This window comes from Eucyclogobius newberryi, unplaced genomic scaffold (assembly GCF_026437365.1).
Source record: "Eucyclogobius newberryi isolate DKJ021-1_F unplaced genomic scaffold, fEucNew1.0.hap1 SCAF_22, whole genome shotgun sequence".
Taxonomy (NCBI): domain Eukaryota; kingdom Metazoa; phylum Chordata; class Actinopteri; order Gobiiformes; family Gobiidae; genus Eucyclogobius; species Eucyclogobius newberryi.
This window is the reverse complement of record NW_027315857.1, coordinates 11,281,105-11,302,252: the sequence shown is the minus strand read 5'-3', so window position 1 is coordinate 11,302,252 and position 21,148 is coordinate 11,281,105. Positions and strand designations below refer to the sequence as shown.

Below are 21,148 nucleotides of genomic sequence, written 5' to 3'. Positions count from 1 at the left end.
TGTAGGCTTACTTTTGACTTTACTGCTTTACTGTTTGCAATAACGTAATAGTGTGTGTGTGTGAGTGTGAGTGTGTGTGTGTGTGTGTGTGTGTGTGTGTGAGTGTGTGTGTGTGTGTGTGTGTGTGTGTGTGTGTGTGTGTGTGAGAGAGAGAGATGCTTATTGAAATAGGCTGATCAGACAAGTCCCAACTACTATCTTTAGTATTCAAAACTCAAATGTACCAAGAGCAGCTGGGGCCGGCTTGTGTGCTGTTCTGCCCATAGGATGCAATCAAGAGGTAAACGTAGACGTAAACGACATTAGTGCTCTGCCCGCCAATATCGATCACTATCAATCCATACTGTGGCCTCTGCTCAGGTAATCTAATCCATATTTTGTAACATTCAGTACATGACTACTATAGATGCCAAAGATGCCTTCATGGGTACTCGTTCTAGATAAAGAGAAGTATGATAAATAAACAATTTAAATTAAAAAAATGAAATGTTTGTATGTGATTCCTCTTTCCACACTTGTCATTATTTATAAATAAAACGAGCCCATTTTAGACCTGATACTTTCGACCATCTGTAAATGTTTGTGTAAATATTCGAGTACATACCAAGACCAAGTTTTTTTTTTTTTACCTTAGTTTATTAGAAAGTTCTTGATTCATGCATGACATATTTGACTCTATAGATGTTGCTATAATTATAATTTTATTATTCATTGTTTTATGTTGCATCTTAACACAGAGACAAGTTCCAATGCTTGCAAACTGTGTTCAATGACAATGGCAATACACCTTTTCTGATTCTAATTCTGATTCTGATGTGGACCTGCTTTGGCCCTGTTGTTCTAGTCTTGTATAGTCTAGTTATGGGTTTAGTCCTGGTTTTGTCACATTTTTTATGTGGTGAATTTGTAAGTATGAATGTACACTTATTGTATCAGTCTTCAGCTTAGAATAACACTGTGTGTGCTGATGAAGAACAGGTAGTACAGGCACAGAAAAATTGCTGTTAGTCTGCCCAAAGGCAGCTGTGGCTTCAGAGGTATCATGCTTAAAGACTGTGTGACTGTACATTTTTGAAATGTTAAGCATATTTGAGACGAAGAGAACCTACTTTTACATTCAATTAAAGTAAAGCTATTATTTGTATTGTGGTAAATATTTACGTTGTCTGGACTTTGTATGGACAGTTTTTGAATTTAGTTAAAAAATGAGCAAAAATGTAGTTTCTGTGTGCATCAGCCATTGTTAAAGAATTTCTTTTGCTAATGTTTTTTACCAACCTGTCATGGGACTGTGACACACTTCACTTTATGCTCAAACTTTATCAGTCAGGACTTAGGACTCCCCATTGGCTCCAATCTCAGCCAAAACCACTCAACAACATCTTTTACCACCAACTCACAAACGTCATTATTCTAAGCTTTCCCGGCGAGGGACGTGTTTTTTTGGATTAGTATTATCGCTGGAGGAAAGCACACTTCCATTTGCCAATTTAGAAATGAACCCTATAGGCCAGACGTCTGTGGCAGAGTGGATAAGTTAATTAAGAACAGAACAGTCGATGATAGTGGTCTTGTCTTTTGACTTCCATCTCTGCTGTACAATAATTGCATTTCACACTTGCGTTTTTGTGGCAGCATGTCATTATGTAGTGGAAAGAGATAAAAACCGGGGACTATTCAAGGGCAGAGTGCATCCGTCCGAAGCACAACTGACAAAGACAATACAATGATGATGAGCTGTCTGATGTAAGGGGGAGCAAGAGCGAGCAAGGGGTGTTATTGAGGGACTATAAAGTATAATAAAAGTCAATCAACAGCTTTTAATAAATAATGAGCTATGACAAAATATGTGCATTCGAAAAAATCCATTTGGTTTGTAAATCGTATTCTTTGATGTTGCACTGTTAGATGTGAGACAGGAGTACGTTTTTTCTGTAAATTGTCGCGTGTGTAACTATATAACTCTGGCAAATAATGGATTTTCAACTTGCTTGTGTTAGTTGTGAACCAGTCAACTAACCACACATTGTTGTCTAAAAGAGAATTTATTCAACTAGAAGTAAAAAAGGTATTTGCAAGAGTTGAAAAAAACAACAACAAATCAAATACAGAAGGCGGAAAAGAGGTGTGTCTAGCTCAAAATGTACATTACTTCGCCACATCTTGTTGAAACACTTAACTGTTAACAACAGTTAGTTTTACAAAGGCAGCTCAAAACGCAGACTCGCATTGGAGAGACTTTGATAACTCGTGTGTCGTGTGAAGTCAAATGCAGTGATCTATTTGATTTGTTAGTAGCTCTTCAGCTTTGGCACCAGCGTTGTCAAGTTAAAATGCTCTCATTAGATTTCACAGTGCATCGTTTTATCATATGAAAAGTCCAAACGTAAAATCCACAAATGATGAGATACAAAATGTGTGATCACGCTTCACAGCAACACAAAATCAATCTAAAGAAAACCCATCATTTACGGTGCACAATCAGAATTTTCAGGTGGAGTTGTTATTGCCTGGAATGTATGTGTATATGTAATATAGATGTGGAGCATTTCAGGTCATCCAATAACATCTCCATGGAGACAAGCAGGCAGCGTACCCTTCTCCGGAAATATTACACCGTGTAACTTTAATGAAACATTTGAAGCCTCAAACGTAATGTCATCAGAAACCCAGCAAAAGCCTGTAGGACTCAATATTGCAAACTTACTGTAGAATGAGAAGTGGTTTGTTTTAAACATCCAGAGTTATCTCCCTCCTAAGGCCTGTAGTCGCTGTGAAAACACAAGAACAATTAAAAGACAAACTTAATGGCTGATAGCAGACTTCGTCTCCGTTAGCTCTTAACCTGGTGTTCCCGATGTTTTTTCAATCTGCTGGTGTCCAGTATATCTTCTTTATGACTCAGCTGTTTAATTGGCTGCTTTTCCACTTCATGAGCTTCTGTGAGGACGGGAGAGGCGAGCCCCCCCAAACCCAAAGATCTCTGTGACTCATCCTCGCTCAAGAGGCTGGCCCATAGAGGCATCAAGGGTCCAAATATTGTACATAACACTTTTATTAAGCTCTTCTTTTTCTTCTCTTTCAATTAAACTGATCAAACAAATGAAATTGTATTTTTCTTTCCTGTTTTGTTGACATTTCTTGTCTGTCTGTTGGTGCTGTGGGAGAGATGAAAAGGGCCTTTATATTGCCATTAGGAGAACATTCTATCACCTTTAATTTTGCAGCTCCAGTGGGACGTCCCTGTCTGCACTGGTCAGTAAAAACAACAGTGAAACACTGACAACATAACCAACAAAAAACTTGCCAATAAAAACTTGATCACATTTGTGTCCTTGAGCCAGACACAATTTTGACTGAATCAATGTGTTTTAAAGTGACATGAATAGCATTTTTACTCTAGGTTATGCATTGATATCATTTTTATTTGAAAACTACTCTTTAACATTCTGACAGTGCCGACATCATGGACAGCACAACTGTTTAAATATGATTCTTTGCATTTCTGTTTCACTTGCATTAACATTATACAGTAAAACGGGATCTGAAAGTCATTTCTCTGTTGTTGCTCCGTGTGTGCAGAGCTAAAGCTAGCTTGTTAGCTAACAGTAGGGGGAGATAAAGGACTTTACAACTCTCCACAGCAATTAATTTCCTCAACAAACTAACTCAGAAACATCTTATCCAATGAAAGGAAGGTAAACCCAGTTCAGTGTTAGAGCTCAAAGTCTTGTCTTTGTGATTCATCTGAGCATAGCTACAGTGATGATTTTCTTTTTAAACATCAGGCACAAACTTAATGTGGTTTGAGCCTCTTCAGGAGAAAACGTCCTTACTCTGCATAACCTCTACACCCCAATTCAGTTTCTGGTCTTTATCTAGTCCCTGCATGTCGGATTTTTACCATATTATAATAATGATAATCTGCTTGTTTTGCTAACACTTCAGACTGAATGCAAAATGGAATCCTTTAGCAGTGATTTTAATGAAGAGAGAGTGTAAAGATTCGCAGAGGGCTTTTCTTTTGAACTTCGATTATCGTGGTTCATTAAAATCCTTGTACTCGCACACGTAAACATTTCTTTTGGTTGTGGGTTCTTTCCAGGGGCAAGAGCTGTTAAGTGAACATTGGGCTACATCAGTGGAGCGGTGAGGTAAACAGCTCCAGGCTCCATTCTCACTGTGTCTGACAACAACACGCAGGTTTGGGCCAGGCAGGGAAGATGTGTGGACGCTTCAAAACAATCTGGAGCGTACTTGAGTGCTCTGGAACATGGGACACACAGGTCAACAGCAGAAATGAAAACAAGCTCCGATAAAGGTTGAACTGGGAAAATATCTCATTGCCACTGGTGACACAAGCTGAATACATTACCACATTACATACAACTGGATACTTTGTGCTTTTGTTTCACTACATTTGAGAGCAGGTATTTGTACTTTATACTGCCCTAGAACAGGGGTGGTCCCAGCTTTAAGCAAACAAAAATATATGAATATGAAATGACCAGGAAAATTAAGTGCATTTCAGTTGCTTCTGTGGATTAAAAATTATCACAATTATTTATCAAAATTACTACATTTGACGCTTAAATAGTTTTCAAAATGCTTTTACTTTTGCACTCTTAAACATGTACTTCAGTGCTTTTACTTATTTTTTATGGGATGATTTCACTTAATACGTTATTTTTTGCCTGTAATTTTACTTCAGTGACAACATCAAAATCACTAACAATATTCACTATTTTGGAACATGTTTACGTCTCACCTTTAGATGTATATTGTTGTGAATATATAAATAATTGTATGTAATTGGTGCAGCCACTTACATTGCAGAGATTAGTCATAAGACGAATATCATGGAATATCTTGTGATTTTCAAACCATTGTCGAGATAACCTTTTCCATCATTGTGTGATATGACCAATACAAAGACAAATTCTTCCTAAGCCAAGTCATTTTCACTTTTTATCTCAATTCAAACTCTGAGATGAAATTTCACTCCTCTCATTGTCTGGGAAACATATTTCATCACATCCCCTTAGCATGGCTGTCATCTTAACTTGTAATGTCAAGGAGAAAAGGAGACAAATCTGAGAAAATAATGTGCTAAAAAGAGCGCTAACCCAGATACAACCCACAGGCCGGTTGTTGTTCTGCTTTCACCCGCCTTTTTGAAGACAAGCGTTTGCCACGACGTCTGGTAATATATGCACATTATTCTCATCACAAGTAAATAAACAAACGTCCCATCACACGCTCACTCTCTCCCTCTCTCCCCGTTATTTCGGTCTCTTTTCATATTGTTGCCTTTGATAATGACTTTCTCTTGAACTACACGCGTTGTCGGTTGTTTGATGCACAGCTCCAGGACAATTTCCTTCACATTTTCGAAAAGAACTAAATGATTCAGCATAAAGTCTATGTTATGGAATCAAACTTCGGAGCAGCTCCCTTGTTGATGAATAAAGACTTAAATATTTTTTGGGGGCAACAAGTAATGTTAGTAGGTATACATATATGTTCACCTGCTTGTCTACTGCCACTCTTATTGAAAATGCAGAAAAGACGGTACTTTCACGTGACTGTTATTACAATATGGTCATTCGATAACTCTGAACGCTGTATTCTGCTGGAGTCTGTGGAGGAGGAGTGTGAGAGTTGGTTTTTAGATGCTGCTCTTCAGCCCGACTGCTGCACAAGTCATCTGTGGAGTTAAACATGTGCAGTGACCTTTTATTTATACTGTGCAAACCTGTCGAATACAAAAAAAAAAACGGTGTAACTTTTACTGTGTGTGGGATGATGTACAAGATGTTAATGCTTTGCCTAGAATGTTCCACAGTAAGGCATGAAACATATGACCAGGCTAATTTACAGGTCAGATCTGTGGACAGGGAAATCTTCAAGGTATTTTTGAGCAATCAAATCAGCTCGAATTGGGAAAGAAATGCAACATGGATAAGTTTGATGGCATATTCTACTTCTACTAAGCAAAGCATATCATCTCTGTGGATACAATGGATACAAAAGCGATCCGTAAAGCACCAAAGCGCAACAAAGAACCCAAAATGCTTCCATTGTAAACGCGATCAAGTACCTGCAAGTACCTGTCCGAGAAGAATTTCAGAGGAGAAAATCTGTGTTTTGAGGAAAACCGTGACTCTGTCAAATGCTGATGCGGTGAAGTACGTAAACAGAGTCTGTGAGTCAAAGGATTCATATCAGTAGACGAGAAAAACATTCCAGCATCATTGTGCGTGTTATAAACTGTGCATCAACCATTCAAAGCAAGTCAGAACGTATTTGAATGTTGTGGACGTCTCAGGAGAGGAGTTGTTCAAGGAATTGAATCAAAGGCGTAAACAGACGGGATGTGGGAAGGGGAAGGAATAGAGGTGCGCTTTTAATTTAATGGGAATGAAGGGTTTTTCCTCAACTTCCTCAACATAAGTCACTGTAAATACTAGCATCAAGAACTACTTAGACCGGTTTGTGGCGTTAATGCACTCCCTATGATGGGCGAGCACCATAAAACCCTAACAGAAGAAAAAGAAGAAGAAGAAAGTTAGAAAACTAATCGTGGTGGAATAATTAGGATGCTCAGAATGACCTGTAAGTGGCAAGCGAGCAATAAAGTTGGACCACTGCAAACAGTTTAACATGAAATGTTTTTACCATATTTTAAAACAGCAAAAATCAGATACAGCACATTCAACCTGAAATTCAAAGGAACTATTTTGTGTTCATGTAAATTGGACACTGTGAGGCTTGGGTAGACATCTACAACCGGGCACTCCTTGGTGTCAGGTAAAAGTGCCATTCACCAAAACACTGTGACGTCCAATGCGATCAACACCAGGAATTGTCTGTGTTGCAGATCACAATGTACCGCGCTTATGTGGGATAAGAGCAAAGTGAGGAGCTGGGCCAGTTTATTTTTAGTCTCGTCAGATTCACCTCTACATCCAGGTGCTAGCTCCACCGCTAATGGCACCATATAGCCCATCTTCTGTGATCACCCGTGATATCACCATTTGAGAAGCACTGAAGGGAAACGTCTCATTCCCCACCAGCCAACGAAGGGACCGGTATTATAATATTAGCTGCATGATTATCAGACTAGTAAGAGCTGAATAGACTCTATGAAATGAGCTTAGAGCAAATGAGAAAAGTAAAACGTCTCATAAAACCTAGATGGTGAGTAAACTATTTCGGGAACTTGAGTGCTCCTGAGCAAAAAAACATTGGTTAATGCTCAGAAAAGGCTAAGTGCCACGGCCAAGCATGACAATTCATGCACTCAGAGGCTAACGCTAATCTAATACAGAGCCATTGCATTAATAACAAGCTAAAATAGCTCAAGCACTTTAGCCACTTTAGACCGACTCTCGGGACATGCGTTGGTCTTCATTTATTCAAGTAATTTCTGAGATTTGACAAAGAATGTGAAAAGGAAAAGGAGTATAATATGCTCAATCACAATTTAATACATGGTTAAAAGGATAGTTTGACACAACAAAAGTCTATTGGCTCAACATTTGCTTAGATTTATTGGAGGAAGAAAACAAGTAGTTGATATTTCCGGATTATGAAAGAGATTGTCAAGATACAATGGCTAAAATGTATATTCTTATGATTATGTTTTAAATGATGGTGTATTTTAGTCTTACAAAAAGGATAATGAGCTTAGACAAGAGCTACTGCTCCGCATGTACTGGTGGGCACACCTTTTTTGGCACAATTATTCAACCATCTCACTCAAAAACAAAACTAAAAGGTAGATTTATCAAAGATATAATATATACAACAACAAAATATATGGAAATGAGTATCTTTTCCACAATATCAGTCTGACCGTACAAAGTGTTTCATTACAAGCCTCATATTTGGAGCGTTTGCTTGGTTCATTTTCTGATTGCTCAGACACTTGTATAAATTGGAACACTTGGTACTGCATGTTTCCTGTAATGGGATCAATCATGATCTGGCTTCAAAAGTAATACATTTTCAGAACTGAACATAGCATTTTTAAAGCCTCATAGCATCCCTTTTAGTGGTTATTCCTGCAGGCCATTGTGTGGTTAGTAATCATCTGCACATTGTTACGGATTAGCAGTCTGCAATGGGTTTTGTGCATGTATCTTTTCGACTCTCTGCTGTCATGTCAAATTCTGGATCGTATCTAGTCAGTTTGCTGCAGGTGAGAACAGAAATCCAGGTTGAATTATTTGAATGTAGCTTTACTGGTGGAGTAAATTGAAAAAACGCCTACATCTTAACCTAAATTCCAATTCTACTGTGTCCAAAAAGGAGGTTAAAAACCCATAATCATAGGACTTTATGATCTAAGCTACATTCTTCTAACATTTTGGATACAATTCACAAGTCATTAGTAAATCAGAGCTTTCACCTCTTGAGAATAGGACGGAGGATTTGAACGTGTCCGGCCTAAGCCTTTTGACCTTTGAGTGTAACAAGTGGCAGTGACAAAAACCCCAAAGCGTTTATGCAGCGGCTCAGTGAAAGAACCCAATGTCCACTGTCCCCTCGGCTGGATAAGAGTCACTCGAGTGGTCCTATGGCAGACAGCATTTTCCACATGAGGAGAAATAAATCTGCCCTTATCCCTGATGCCTCCATGCCGGCTGAGTCTAAATCCTCACTATAATTCCAAAGTCAATGACAGCGGGCATGAGAGCAGCGTGCAGCGGGAGAAAAGGAATGAACAGACAATAAAACAGCCTTGATGCTTTGACTAACACTGTGGAGAAAGCTGATCCAAGGCACATAGGCCAGGTTCTCCAGAGCAAACAGGAAAGTTTGGATGTATGGAAGAAGTGGAGTTATAAAAGCTGACGTCCACAATATGATAAACTATGGGAGTCCAAGGTCAGATAAAGTGTGAGACCTTGAACAACAACCTGAGACCAAGACCAAGGCCATTTTAATTTTGACGTATTCGTGGATTTGCAGTTAACCAGTTATTTGGTTTGATGTTTGTACGTGAGATGGACTCCCGTGCACAATTTATCTGCCATCCACAGAACGTCATTAGGCCCTGTTTGCATGTACGGCCCTATATTATTACCAAATTTAAATACGCGTAATGTATACATGGTCTCAAAGATCATAAAATTATGTAAATTGGTGCCAAAAGCTTTTGGGATTTCAATCATGGTGTTATGAATATGCTATTTTGGTCGTCATTAAAAGGCAATTGGATGAATTATTTATATTCATTATCACAGGACTGAGTGATATCTCGCCATGTCTCCACAGAAAGCCCTCTGGCTCCACATCATTTCATTGTTATTCGTCTGAACACGCAACATTAGTACGATCTTATGACATTAGTTCATTTTATATATTTTCCTCATCACAAATCGCACTATTATATCTCATACAGCTTTATGATAGTTATTTGCGCTTTGTGTGTGTGTGAGTGTGTGTGTGTGTGTTTGTGTGTGTGAGTGTGTGAGAGTGTGTGTGTGTGTGTGTGTGTGAGTGTGTGTGTGTGTGTGTGTGTGAGTGTGTGTGTGTGTGTGTGTGAGTGTGTGTGTGTGAGTGTGTGTGTGTGTGTGAGTGTGTGTGTGTGTGTGTGTGTGAGTGTGTGTGTGTGTGTGTGTGTGTGAGTGTGTGTGTGTGTGTGTGTGTGTGTGAGTGTGTGTGTGTGTGTGTGTGTGTGTGTGTGTGTGAGTGTGTGTGTGTGTGTGTGTGTGTGAGTGTGTGTGTGTGAGTGTGTGTGTGTGTGTGAGTGTGTGTGTGTGTGTGTGTTTTAACGTAGAATAACAATACCAACTTTGGCTCTTTTCTGACCTTCTTTCAAGCAGCGCCCTTAAACTGGAATTTAGCCTACTGCGATTTCAAAATAAAACAGCGTGCTCATTTTAATTAATATGTTCGTTTTGGACGACAGAACGCTATTACAACGTTGTACATTTTTGTGTGTGTGTGTGTGTGTGTGGTTTGTGTTTGAACCCACAGTTGTGCCCAGGCAAAGTCCAGCTGCAGGCAAACAGCTGCATCCTAACAGGATGATCAGCCCCTCATTAATAGTCCAGGAAACAGGTGGTGATCCCTGCTCAGGCCCCATGTGCAATAAACAGACAGCACACGGGACAAGACCTCAGTAATGTGTTTGCTGCTTACGCATTGCGCTTTCATTTCAAGTGTAGTCTATTATTTTGTTTGTTTGATGGCTGGATTAGACTTGTGTCTCATTCAGTTTGTCAGGATAATCGCGGGTAATCATAATCAAAGCCAAAACTTGGATGAGACAGGGCGAAGTAAGTCAAAGCATGTTATCCTGCACTATGTTATAAATACATATAATCAAATATGTATGCATAACGCTTCAAATTTAGTAATGATTAACACATTTCCCAAAAGCAAGAAAGGATCAAAAATACGTGCATTTTACTTTGTATTAGCAGAGCGGAAACGCTCGTGGCGCCTCTGGAGCACGCGCAGCTTGTTGGAGGCAGCGGCGGAGCGGAGGCAGAGGAGAACAGCGCGAGGAAAGGGAGGACGGAGGCTCCGAGGGTCACAGGGATGTACAGTAAACATAGGCAGAAAAATGCCCACATTTCACTGGCGACATGCGGTCGTTTCTTCTTTATTGCCTGTTTTGTACTGCTCGGAGGAACTGCGCGAGGAGCCGGTGGACTCCGCGGACAAGAAGGTAAAAGAAAGCGGAGGCACGCGTGAAAAGTTGTGGAGCTTCACCAGTTGCGTGTGGACCGCGCTTCGACCGGGGCAGGGGCGACTCCACACCGCTCAGCTGATGCTAAAGCATTTCATGAATCTATTTGCAAGTTAGAAAATCAACTTTGGAGTGGGCGAAAGAAGAGTTAATTTACAGCCGCTATCTCCAAATCCCATTTAGCATCGCAAATTAAGGTATAAACCAGGAGCAAGAAATGACAACGCTTTAACAATCCTCCTCTTAAAAGCATGATTCTCTTTAACAAACATGTTTAATACAGCTATTACACAGCTTCTGTGTGTAATAACAGCCGCCACAGCGCCTGCCACGCCTGCTCTTTACTGTAGCAGCTGAACATGAGAAACACTAGTCAAAAAGTTCTCTAATGTAATGATGTGCTTTCTGCTGCCCGGGGTTCATACTGTATTATTAATATTTTGTTTTGCCTAGACTTCATTTCTTTTACAGTTTCGTGGCGACTCGTCTCATCTTTTTAAAACCCCCCTTTGCGGCGCAAGTAAAGCTAATTAGAAGTGTTGGCAGCACGCGCCCGCACGTCACACGCATCCTAATAAGTTTGTGCTTCGGCTTTTTACCTCCGCGCGGTGCTTTTTGTCGAAGGCATTGTCTCTACTCTTTACTACCGGCCGCCTCCTTTGTCTGTTTCCCATAAAAGGCAAGTCTGGAGTGGGTCCGGGGACAAGCGGGTCGCGAGGGAACAGAACTGCCACATTATACATAAGAACAAGTCAACTTTGGTCATGCTGATTTTAAAGAACTATTTTCTTCTTCTTCTTCTTCTCTGGCTTCTCTGAGATGTTGCATGGATTTGTGGACAAGGCTGGCCACATAAAGGTCATCCTGTGTGAGCTGAAAATACATCATGTGAACTAATCTGCCCCACGGTTAACACAATACAGCTATTCACTCAAATGTAGTGACTTAATGCAGTTAAAAAGTGTGGCTGATCCAGGAGTTTGCGTTACTACCCGCTCGTGATCTGTATAAAAAAAAGGTTCATGGTCCATATTAAAGTGTGTAGCTCAGCCGCTGTCCATGTGTTTCCATTTATTGCGATCCACTTTCCCCCTGCTGTTTCAGTGCAGTGCTCTGGTGTGGTCAGGACCTCGGCTAATGCTGCAGGAAGTTTGAAAAGAATGGTGGATCAGATTTGGCTTGTGCAGAGTCGGTGAGAGGGACAATCGTTGACCTGTTAAAGAGGCATTTATCAATTTGATAATACAGTCGGTTTTATTTGTGTGGAAAAGATCAGGTACATGATTTTATTCCTTTTCCCCCCAAAGAATACATCTGTTTTTTTGTTTTTTTTGCACTTGCACCCAAAAATCCTGATCATGAATACTAGTGCTGTGCCATTGGTGAGGGCCAGGAATGAGTTGGATGTAAATGACTGTATAAACTGGGCTTTTGGGATGCAGTAGAGTGACCAGACAATTTATTTTTCTGGACATGTCCGGGAGGAATTTCTAAATTACCCGAAAATGTCTGGAATTTTAACAGCTGTTTGTAATTGGCTTATCTAATCCAACACAGATACAGCCCCCCTCAAACTCTACTAGGGTTATTTTGAGGAAAATTGATCTAACATTTACTCATAAATCCCAAATGACATTGTACTGTTTTTTTTAACGCTGTTGTGCAAGCATGGGTCTCACCATCTCCACCAAGTATCATCATAAATACAAGATAAAACTTCAGTCTAGACGTCGTGATGAAGACTTAAAGCCTGTAGTGTTGTGTGGCTCTGTTTAAAGCACAGACTGACTCATGTCATGACTGAAAAGTGAGCAGGAGCAGCTCTGTCAGAGCAGGACGGAGGAAAAGCCACATGCACTGTGAAAATAAACCTACACAAATATTGGGCTGTATTAAGTTGTTGCTGTGGCCTTGTAGACTCACTGGGGTACAGCTAATTGCATACAGTTGGTTCAAAGGTGAAACAAAAGCACCACTGATTCACATGTTTTTATGTAAATCAAACAAATCGAGTCAATAAAATGATAAAGGAATTGCTATTGCCCCATGATAAAGAGAAAACTGAAATGGGAGAGGTGACGCCTCAAAGAAGCGCTCAGAGAAATGACTGCAGAGAAAGAGGAGAGTAAAGTTTGTGCAGGTCTACACGGAGAGAAAGTACAAGAGTAAAACCGTTAAATACAATACAAAAATCATAGACTGCGCCACAGTATCACATGCCAGCTACGGCCAAATAGTCACGTGTGGGGAAAAAAAGAAATTAAGATTTTATTTTTTGGGTCATATCGCCCATTTGTCAATCCAATGGATAAAGGATTATTTTATATATATATATATTCGATATTCAAATTTTTGACTTCACAAATGATATATTACAAGAAAACACTTTGAATTAGTGGTCTTGTGAACAACCTAATACTGTTGCAAGTCTCTGTTCTTTTTAGTAAGAGCTTTGACTTTGCAAAGAGCACAAGTCACAAAGTGCTTCACAAAAACACATGTAGGAATTGAATTACACCTGGTTCTCCATCACTGGGCATCACATGGCTACATATACGACGATCAGCTCTTTCACTTATTACAGACAGTATTCCTGAGTTTCTCTAACATGAAACCTACTGGTAAGTACAAGCTGCCAACCGTATGAAAACCTCATTGTGGCTTTTGTGTATTGTGTAATAAAAACAAATCCTCATGTAGTTTGTTTATAATGACTCCTAATTCGCCCATTTGTACCAGTTGCTTTTACAGCTCGCGCCACAGGGACCACTTTACTTGGCCACTGCTGAAAACTGGCAGCTTTTACAAAAGTCTTGCTCTTCTAACTTGTTTTTTTTTGGTCATACAGCGCCAATATTGTTTTAATTTTGAGTCAGCATTTACAGTTCATCACCACTTTCCCTCTCGACAACCTGTAATGTACCAGTTAATTGGCTATAAATCATAACGAGGCCAAAAATGACGGCACCAAACTTGAGTGATAATTGGCTTTTGTCGCTTTCAAATGCTCATTTAAATATGCGCTATGGAAAGAAGCCCAACTGCTCGCGTCATGCGGTGGCGTGGGTCCACTCACTGCAGGCTAAGGTGCAGCGGTCAGCACGAGCCACCTCCCAACCTCGCTGCTTTTAACGGCCCCGGGTTTTATGCTGATTTATTGAGAGATACGTGTGAACAAGATGACGGCACTTTTGTCTCCGAGTAGCATCAAAGTTTCCAGAATTGTGTTGGAGTAAGATTTTTCATAAAAAGGTCACACGAAGAAGCAGGTGGCAAGAGCTGTTGAGTTTGTATTGGGGGTGAATTTGAAAATAGCGTGCAGCATTTGGCCTACATTCTTCCCAACACGAGGCTGTTTATCACAAGAAGAGGCTGTGTAGGAAATGTTTTGTGTTTTCCCCAGCTTTATTAATGCACTTGTCAGGATTCAAATGGAAGCGCTTAGAGGAATGGGTCTCTGTTTTGCTAAAAGCTGACCCTAAATGTTGTGCTAGTTGTCTCTTGAAAAGAAACTGTACTCTGGGATTGGTCTTTACTTGGACTAGCATTTGTATTGATTCCGTTCTTGTCGTTGTTGTTCTTGGTTAATGTGCTGCAGGTCACAAACACAAGTTTCCTACAAAACCTAGTTGTGGACCAGTGTAGATGGGAGATATCAATGCAACATCATTATCAATTATATTTAAACTTGTGATTTAGTCCTGAAAGAAGTAAATTGAAGTAACCAAAGACGAGACATTTAAATGATGTCTTGAAGAGTAAATGGTGACGGTCAAGTGGAAGAGAATGTTCATCCATTGTTACATGGCATGGATCTATTAAAGATTATTGGTATTTTATTGAGTCGGCCCCATTGAAATTGCAGCGAAAAAACCAAACTGCTCGTGTTCAGCTGTCAAGCCACCTACAGCTTTCACTAAGATCCTTAGCTTTTTTCTGGTTCAAAATCCTTAGGTCAGTTTTAAATCTTTAGCTTGACCTCACTCCGCTTCACGCTGCTCCGCTCTTGCAGTTCTCCCTCTGATTGTTGGTGATTGGTCACATGCTATGCAAGTCGGTAAAAGTGTAAAATGGCGGCCCGTTGACGTGAATGGTCTGCCATCTTGCTCCCTGGGGGCTTGGTACATGGAAGAAAAAATCCCCCAAACTGTATTAGACGCTTTTAATAAGTGTTTATATATATATATATATATATATATATATATATACAGTTGTCTTTTTTTTTAGTTCCGTTTGCACTCGCTCTGACTGCTGAGCTGGGAGGCCTTGTGTTGTGTTTTGTGGTCTCATGAGTTCATAAAGGGAGGATGAAAGTTTTCCATCCAAATAGAAGTTTCAAAGTGTGAAAGCGGGTAATGGAATACAAATGCATGTCTCTGCTGCAGCATGGTGTCCTACTCTGCACGTATTGCTCACACAGATTTAGTCAAGGCCCTCTCTAAAATCATTCCTGTTCCCCTCACCCATAATGCATTTGGAAACCTTCAGTGTGACACAGACACATCTGTCAGTCAGCCTGATGCTCCTGGTTTTCCCGCACTGATCCTGAGCATCATGTAAATATAGTGGCCTCAGCTTTGACAGCACACTCAATTCACTGTTTCAATGCACATTTCTGCTAATGGCACTTCAACAAATGGGGAAGGTATGGTACACAATATGTGGGAAGAGATTTTACATAAATTGGGATTTGGAGTCTCCAAAGTTGATGCCGTAAATCTTTTCCACTGTCCCTTTTGTATTTGTTCTTTTTCGCTTAAGATATGAAAAGTACAATACACTTTCAGCTGTAATAGACTCTTCTCATATGTCTGCAGTCTCAATGAATGTCATTTTTCGTCAGGAACGTATCTCAGGCCAAGTCAAAATGAAGCACTTTGCTGATGCTGTGTGATTGTTTTTCACCAAGACTAACAGTGAAGGTGTGAATGTAAGAAGTCATGCTGTATAGTGCAGGCATCCTGCAGCCAGTGTTTAGCCTCTGTTCTTTTCCATGTTCCTTGTTAGATGTTGTTCAAAGGTTAAAACAGTCTCTAAACTCTTACTTTTGCTTTGCTGGGAGCCAAATGAAGTCATGTCTCAGCAGTTTGCTCCACAGTCTGCTTTCCACACTGCCCATTTGGCGGGCGTGGAGTGTGACCTGCTGAGCGCAAGCAGCTTTTGCAGTGCACAGCGTGATGTGCGAGCCCGGAGGACTGTGCCCAGAGCAGTGAGCAGGACGATGGGAGCGTGGGCTGTTTTTCCACAGAGAAAGTGAGACAGACTGCACAGTCTGCACAAGTGTGGTGGCTCGACCTCTAAACAGGCAAACTTTCATTATTGCCTCAGACTGAGCCTCAGCGCGCTCACAAAAAGCAGCGCCAGTGACAGGAGGTCGCACCCTTGAATATTTTGCTAGAAAATCTAAAAAGATTGCGTGGATAGAACACTTCTGCCAATACTGTAAGGTTTTTGTCTGCTTTTGTTTTATTTTAGTCATTCATTTGATGATTCAGAGAGTGTGTTTAAATGTACTTGAGTATCCCAACTATGAGCCTTTTCCGGGTTATTCTGGATATGATGTTTATTTGCGCTCAGAGAACCCTGGATACGCATCCCTGTATAAATGAGTACCCTGGATATTCCATGATGGAACTAATTACTGATAAAGCAAGGAGCTAAGTGCTTGAGCGAAATTGCTATCTTAATGTGGGTCTCACGTTGCAAGTAGTGCCGCTCGATAAAAGTACGAGAGTAGCTCAGATTGCATGCTGTGCAGTGTGGTGGTGCTGGCACTTTGGATTCTTTCCATTGGATTTCATGTTTGTCGGACGGCGGAGCCCACTGCATGCCATATTATTGATTTAGTTATTGCAAGGTTGCGATCAAAGCCAGTGCTAATGTGGGCTATCTACCACAAAACACCGCTCCAACACAGCAACCAGAGCTGGGCCGAGTACAGTGTGAGCGAGGCATAAAGCTTTTTGGCATGTTTCTGTCAACAAACGGACAAGAAATAGTCTTATAAGATAAGATAAGATAAGATAATCCTTTATTGTCCCACATGGGGAAATTCCATTGATGCAACGCAGGTAGATACAGAGATAGATACAGAAGAAAAGAACAAATAACTTATAGGAAGTTTGAAAAACACTCCCAGTAGAAGATCTCTTATAAAAATCTTAGGATGTCCGCCGGGATAACGTGACGATCTCCGGGTAAGACGACTGTTCTCCGCAGTTTCATGAGTTCCTCCTTTGTGTAAACGCGGTACGGCGCCGGCCGGGGGGGGCCGGGGGGGCTCGGAGCCAGGGCACATCGCGATGACACGAAAACACTCAATCCAGCCGAACAAAGTCAAAACAAGTTGAATTAAAGCGATTCCAGTGCGTGTCCCGATATATAAGCTCAGTTTACAGCTTCTTTGGGAAAGTTGCTGGTTAGCACAAGCTGCTTCACCATAATTGTTTCCACATGTTCAGTTCGGCACCAGTGGTGAAAAAAATCAGGATAATGTGTTTACATTTGACAGTATCCTGGACAATATCTTTATATCCTGGCCTGGACTGGCCATCGAGAGCACCGGGAGGTTTCCCTGTGGGCCAGTGCACATTTGGGCCAGTCACTGTCAGACTTGAGGAACACAACGCAGAGTCTGGACGCCACACTTCGGCCCACTCAATCAGCTATCTCTTATGATCTGCTATAGTTCATCGCAGGCCCACAGACATGGTCCAGCTCATTCTCACCTGGGCCGGCCCATGGCAGCCGACAGATGCGTCGGTCCCCGTGCTGCGCCACAGTCCTCCGTGCTCATTGATAGTTCTCCTATTCACATATAATGTATTAATAGTACAATGTGATCATGTTTAGCCAATTGAAAAAAAACTCATGTTTGTGCAGCGCAATCAAAGCGATTTCTGTTACCACATCTTGCTGACATGATTTTTTGAGCAAAAACCTCTCCTCAAAAGTTACACAAAACATGAGTTCAGATGCCCTGATGCAAGTCGGTGAAGCCGCTGTTCATTGTGGGGCATCACATCACGTTCAGGGGCGTTTCTAACAAACACACTCTGGGGGAACAAGAGTGTGGAAACTTTTATATTCAATCTAAATAATTCAATTTGGATTTTTTATACCAATAAAAATCAACAGTAAAAAAGTTCTGGCAAAATACAGCCTTAAAGCATTTTGGTGTGAGTAACAATATTTTGGCCCAAATTAACTACAACAGGTCATGCCAAGCATGATTAAGAATGATGCTCCCCCATTGCTAAATCATTGGATACCCGTGGCTCACGTAGGGGGTTTGTCCAGACCAACAAGTCAAGGGCTGATTTTGATTTATTTATTTTTTTACTCCCAGTCTAGCCCTGGGTATATCCCATTGAGTATCCCATGTCCCAGATACTGGCTTATCAAGATTGTGTATTTATATTGACAGACAAAACAGGGATACATAAAAACCCGATCCTAACCGGGACACTCGCAGGAGCAAAGCTCCACAGCTCCTCAGAGACGTCATAGTCAGCAAGCACCAGACAAAATTTACAAGCTGTACCGTGCTTACTTGAAGACAGCAAATAGTTTAGTCTGATATATATATTTGCTTGTGGATGATTTAGTAGTATAACAACAAAGCAGTTTGGATATTATTATTATAATTGGTATTTGTGTAAAACATTTTGCAACTCTTTGATTTTGTAACTAAACTAAACTTTGAATTGCCTTACAAAGCCTTCCATGCAGAATTGTACAGTTCATCAGTTCAGTTTGTCATTCGAACTCAACTTGAACTTTCTCTGTCCTATGCTTCAGAAAGTCCTTCATGGTGTAATTGGATCTGGTCTCAAACAGAAGCAATATGATGGCACACCATAGAAACGACACCAACACTAAGCTGGTCTTAACTGTAGCACTGTCTCAGCGCTATGGAGAGCTCTTAGCATCCAGCAGCGAAGTGTCGTCACCAGCGAGTGTCTAATCCACAAAGACTGGCACCCGCTCCACTCTGGGTGAGGGATAGTGTGCAACAAGAGGCTCTCAACGCGTTGTACAGTGTGGGCAATGCAAAGTATTTACATAAACATTCTAAATGCAACTGGCACTCCTCCCTAGTGAGAGCTCTCTGGTTTATCTCTCCCCACTTGAGAAAAACTGGAGAAAAAGGAAAGTCTTCCATTGTAGTGCTCATTAAGGCTGGGACAGAGTGAGGAATCCTTGAACTTTGCGAGAGGGCCATAAAGTGTGAGGTGAGGAGCCTAGAATCTGTGGGGATTCTCACACAGGGGAAGTTAAGGGAACTGCGTATCAGGGACTGAACACTGCCTTCATCTGTCTCCAGTGTCCCCTCAATGGGACAATCGGTTGTCCTAGAAAACAGCTTAAGAGACTCCTACTCCTGTGTCATTATAGCTCAATTAGTTCTTTAATTGTAGCATGCTGTCTGCAATAAATCAAAATATATTCACCTGTTTTTACACTAAATTGCTGCGGCCCTGTTGTTGAGCCATGGGGACACCTGGGATAAAGATTCAGATCTTTCTCACAGAGTAGTAACATTAATGATTGGGAAATGTTGAAGTTGTATCCTAAGTAAATAGTTTCTTAGAATAACTTGATTTAGCCTATTCCCCTTATCATCTGCATGCTTGGTGTAATGATGAAAGTGTATTTCTATGTGTTTCTGGGCTGATCGTGACCAGATGGACCACAGCAAAGAAATCTTTTTAGAGTTGTCATAATGAATATAGAGCCTATAGATCCAAAAGTACAGTGATTGTATGGCTCATTTGCTGTTGTGCTGGCTCAGTGTGCTGTGACTTTTCAGGTTACAAGCTGCGCAAGCTGTAGTCAAGCACCAGCCTGATGCATTATTGATGGTGTTAATTGAACTTCCAAAAGTTTTTTTTCCAGTAATTGAGTCCATTAAAAGTAAATGTGGACTTTTCCCAAAATGCTGCACAGGCCGCTATTTTTAAGATTGTTGCAAATGGGAGGGGACAGAGGGATTGTTCTTGGAGTTTGTTTTCATTTTTGAAGCTTCTTAGTTCTCTCTTCAAGGCAAAATCAGTAAAATGAGCTACATTTTTTTCGATGTAGGACTTTTTTTTTAATGAGGCTGCCGGCTGCTTGAGGGCCTTGTCCTTGAGGCCCAGCATGGAATACACACAGCCTATTGCAGCCAGCCTTTACTTGATGTTTCCAATCCTACTGTAGAATACATTTGCTCGAGTTTCTCATAAGAATCCATTTTTTGGAGGAAGGCTACCACTGCTTCCTTTCCCAATCACTTTTATCACTCCTAGTTGCACAAAGTTCTCAAAGGAGGGTAAGAAAAAAGGAACTCATTATCCGTCCACACTCAGGCTGGTGACAGAGGGTGCGGTGCCATCTCGGCTGTCTGAAGCTTCACACGGAGTATTAACCCTTTGGGAGGAAAAGTGAGCTTCAACAGTTGGACTGGAACTAATTAGTTTATATTGTTATGTTTTCCTGAGTTTGGTTACTGTCGCAGGGCTTAAAGCCGGGCTCTGACATGATAAAATAAAGTCTGTTTTGCCCAGTACATATTTATTGTAAAAGCAGCTCTCAGGGTCAAAATGAGACAGCTGTGTGTTAGTTGCTAGCTTTCCCATCAAGGGGCAAAAGTTGTGAAAAGAGCTTATAAACTTATGGCAGCAAAACATTTTGATGGCTTGGAATGCGCTAGGGAAGTGAGGATTTAAGTTTGGACAGCTGCAAACCTACCAGCAGTTTACTTTTATTATATATATATATTTTTTCAAACTGAAACAATTGTGAACATCACCTACAATTGACACAAAGTATTCTTATGGTGTGAGTTTGAAACCAAGGGGAACTTTCTTGTAAGATTGAACTATAAAGCAGAATACACACTTGAAGACCAGACCAGAATCATCCACTCCACAGTAAAGCAGGTGTTCAGTTGAAAGTGCAGTGATAATGGACCACACCGTTGCATTGAAACAGCTGATTGCCACTCCTTTTGAAATGATCCACTTTATCTGGTGTGTTTGACTCCCCAGAGAGCTGCTGTGGTCTCTTTACAAACTGAGCCCTGGCACTCATTTCTCAACAAGACAGTTGTATTGGCCACCGATCACTCCTCCATTTTGTCCCCTCCTCTCCTCTCCACTCTCTTTCAGCCTCTGGAGTAGCTGTCACTTCCAGATCACACCTCTTATTGTTTCTCCCCAGGAGCCTGCAGTTAGAGCTGGATGGAGGACACCTTGCCTCGCAAATGTGAATTCTCTGGCTTTTGGAGCCTAATGTTGGCTCAGAGTCTTGGAGAGTGACTGGCATAGAAATGAGTGAATTTATTAAAAGTATCCCGAGAACATTTTAGGATACTTTAAACAGAATATTTTGATTCTGAAATTTTCACAGCATAAAATTGGGGCTCTGACGATAATAGTAATTAAATATTCTTCACTAGGA

At 40.9% G+C, this 21,148-nt stretch overlaps 1 protein-coding gene across 1 annotated transcript in view; it reads left to right on the top strand.

Annotated features, from left to right (window-relative positions):
- The first annotated feature begins 10,451 nt into the window (after positions 1–10,451).
- adam19a (ADAM metallopeptidase domain 19a) overlaps positions 10,452–21,148 on the top strand; it is a 150,223-nt gene continuing 139,526 nt past the window's right edge. Inside the window, exon 1 of the mRNA XM_072459296.1 lies at positions 10,452–10,684. Coding sequence (XP_072315397.1) covers positions 10,555–10,684 — 130 coding nt within the window. The 5' untranslated portion in view covers positions 10,452–10,554. The remainder of the gene's footprint in view (positions 10,685–21,148) is intronic.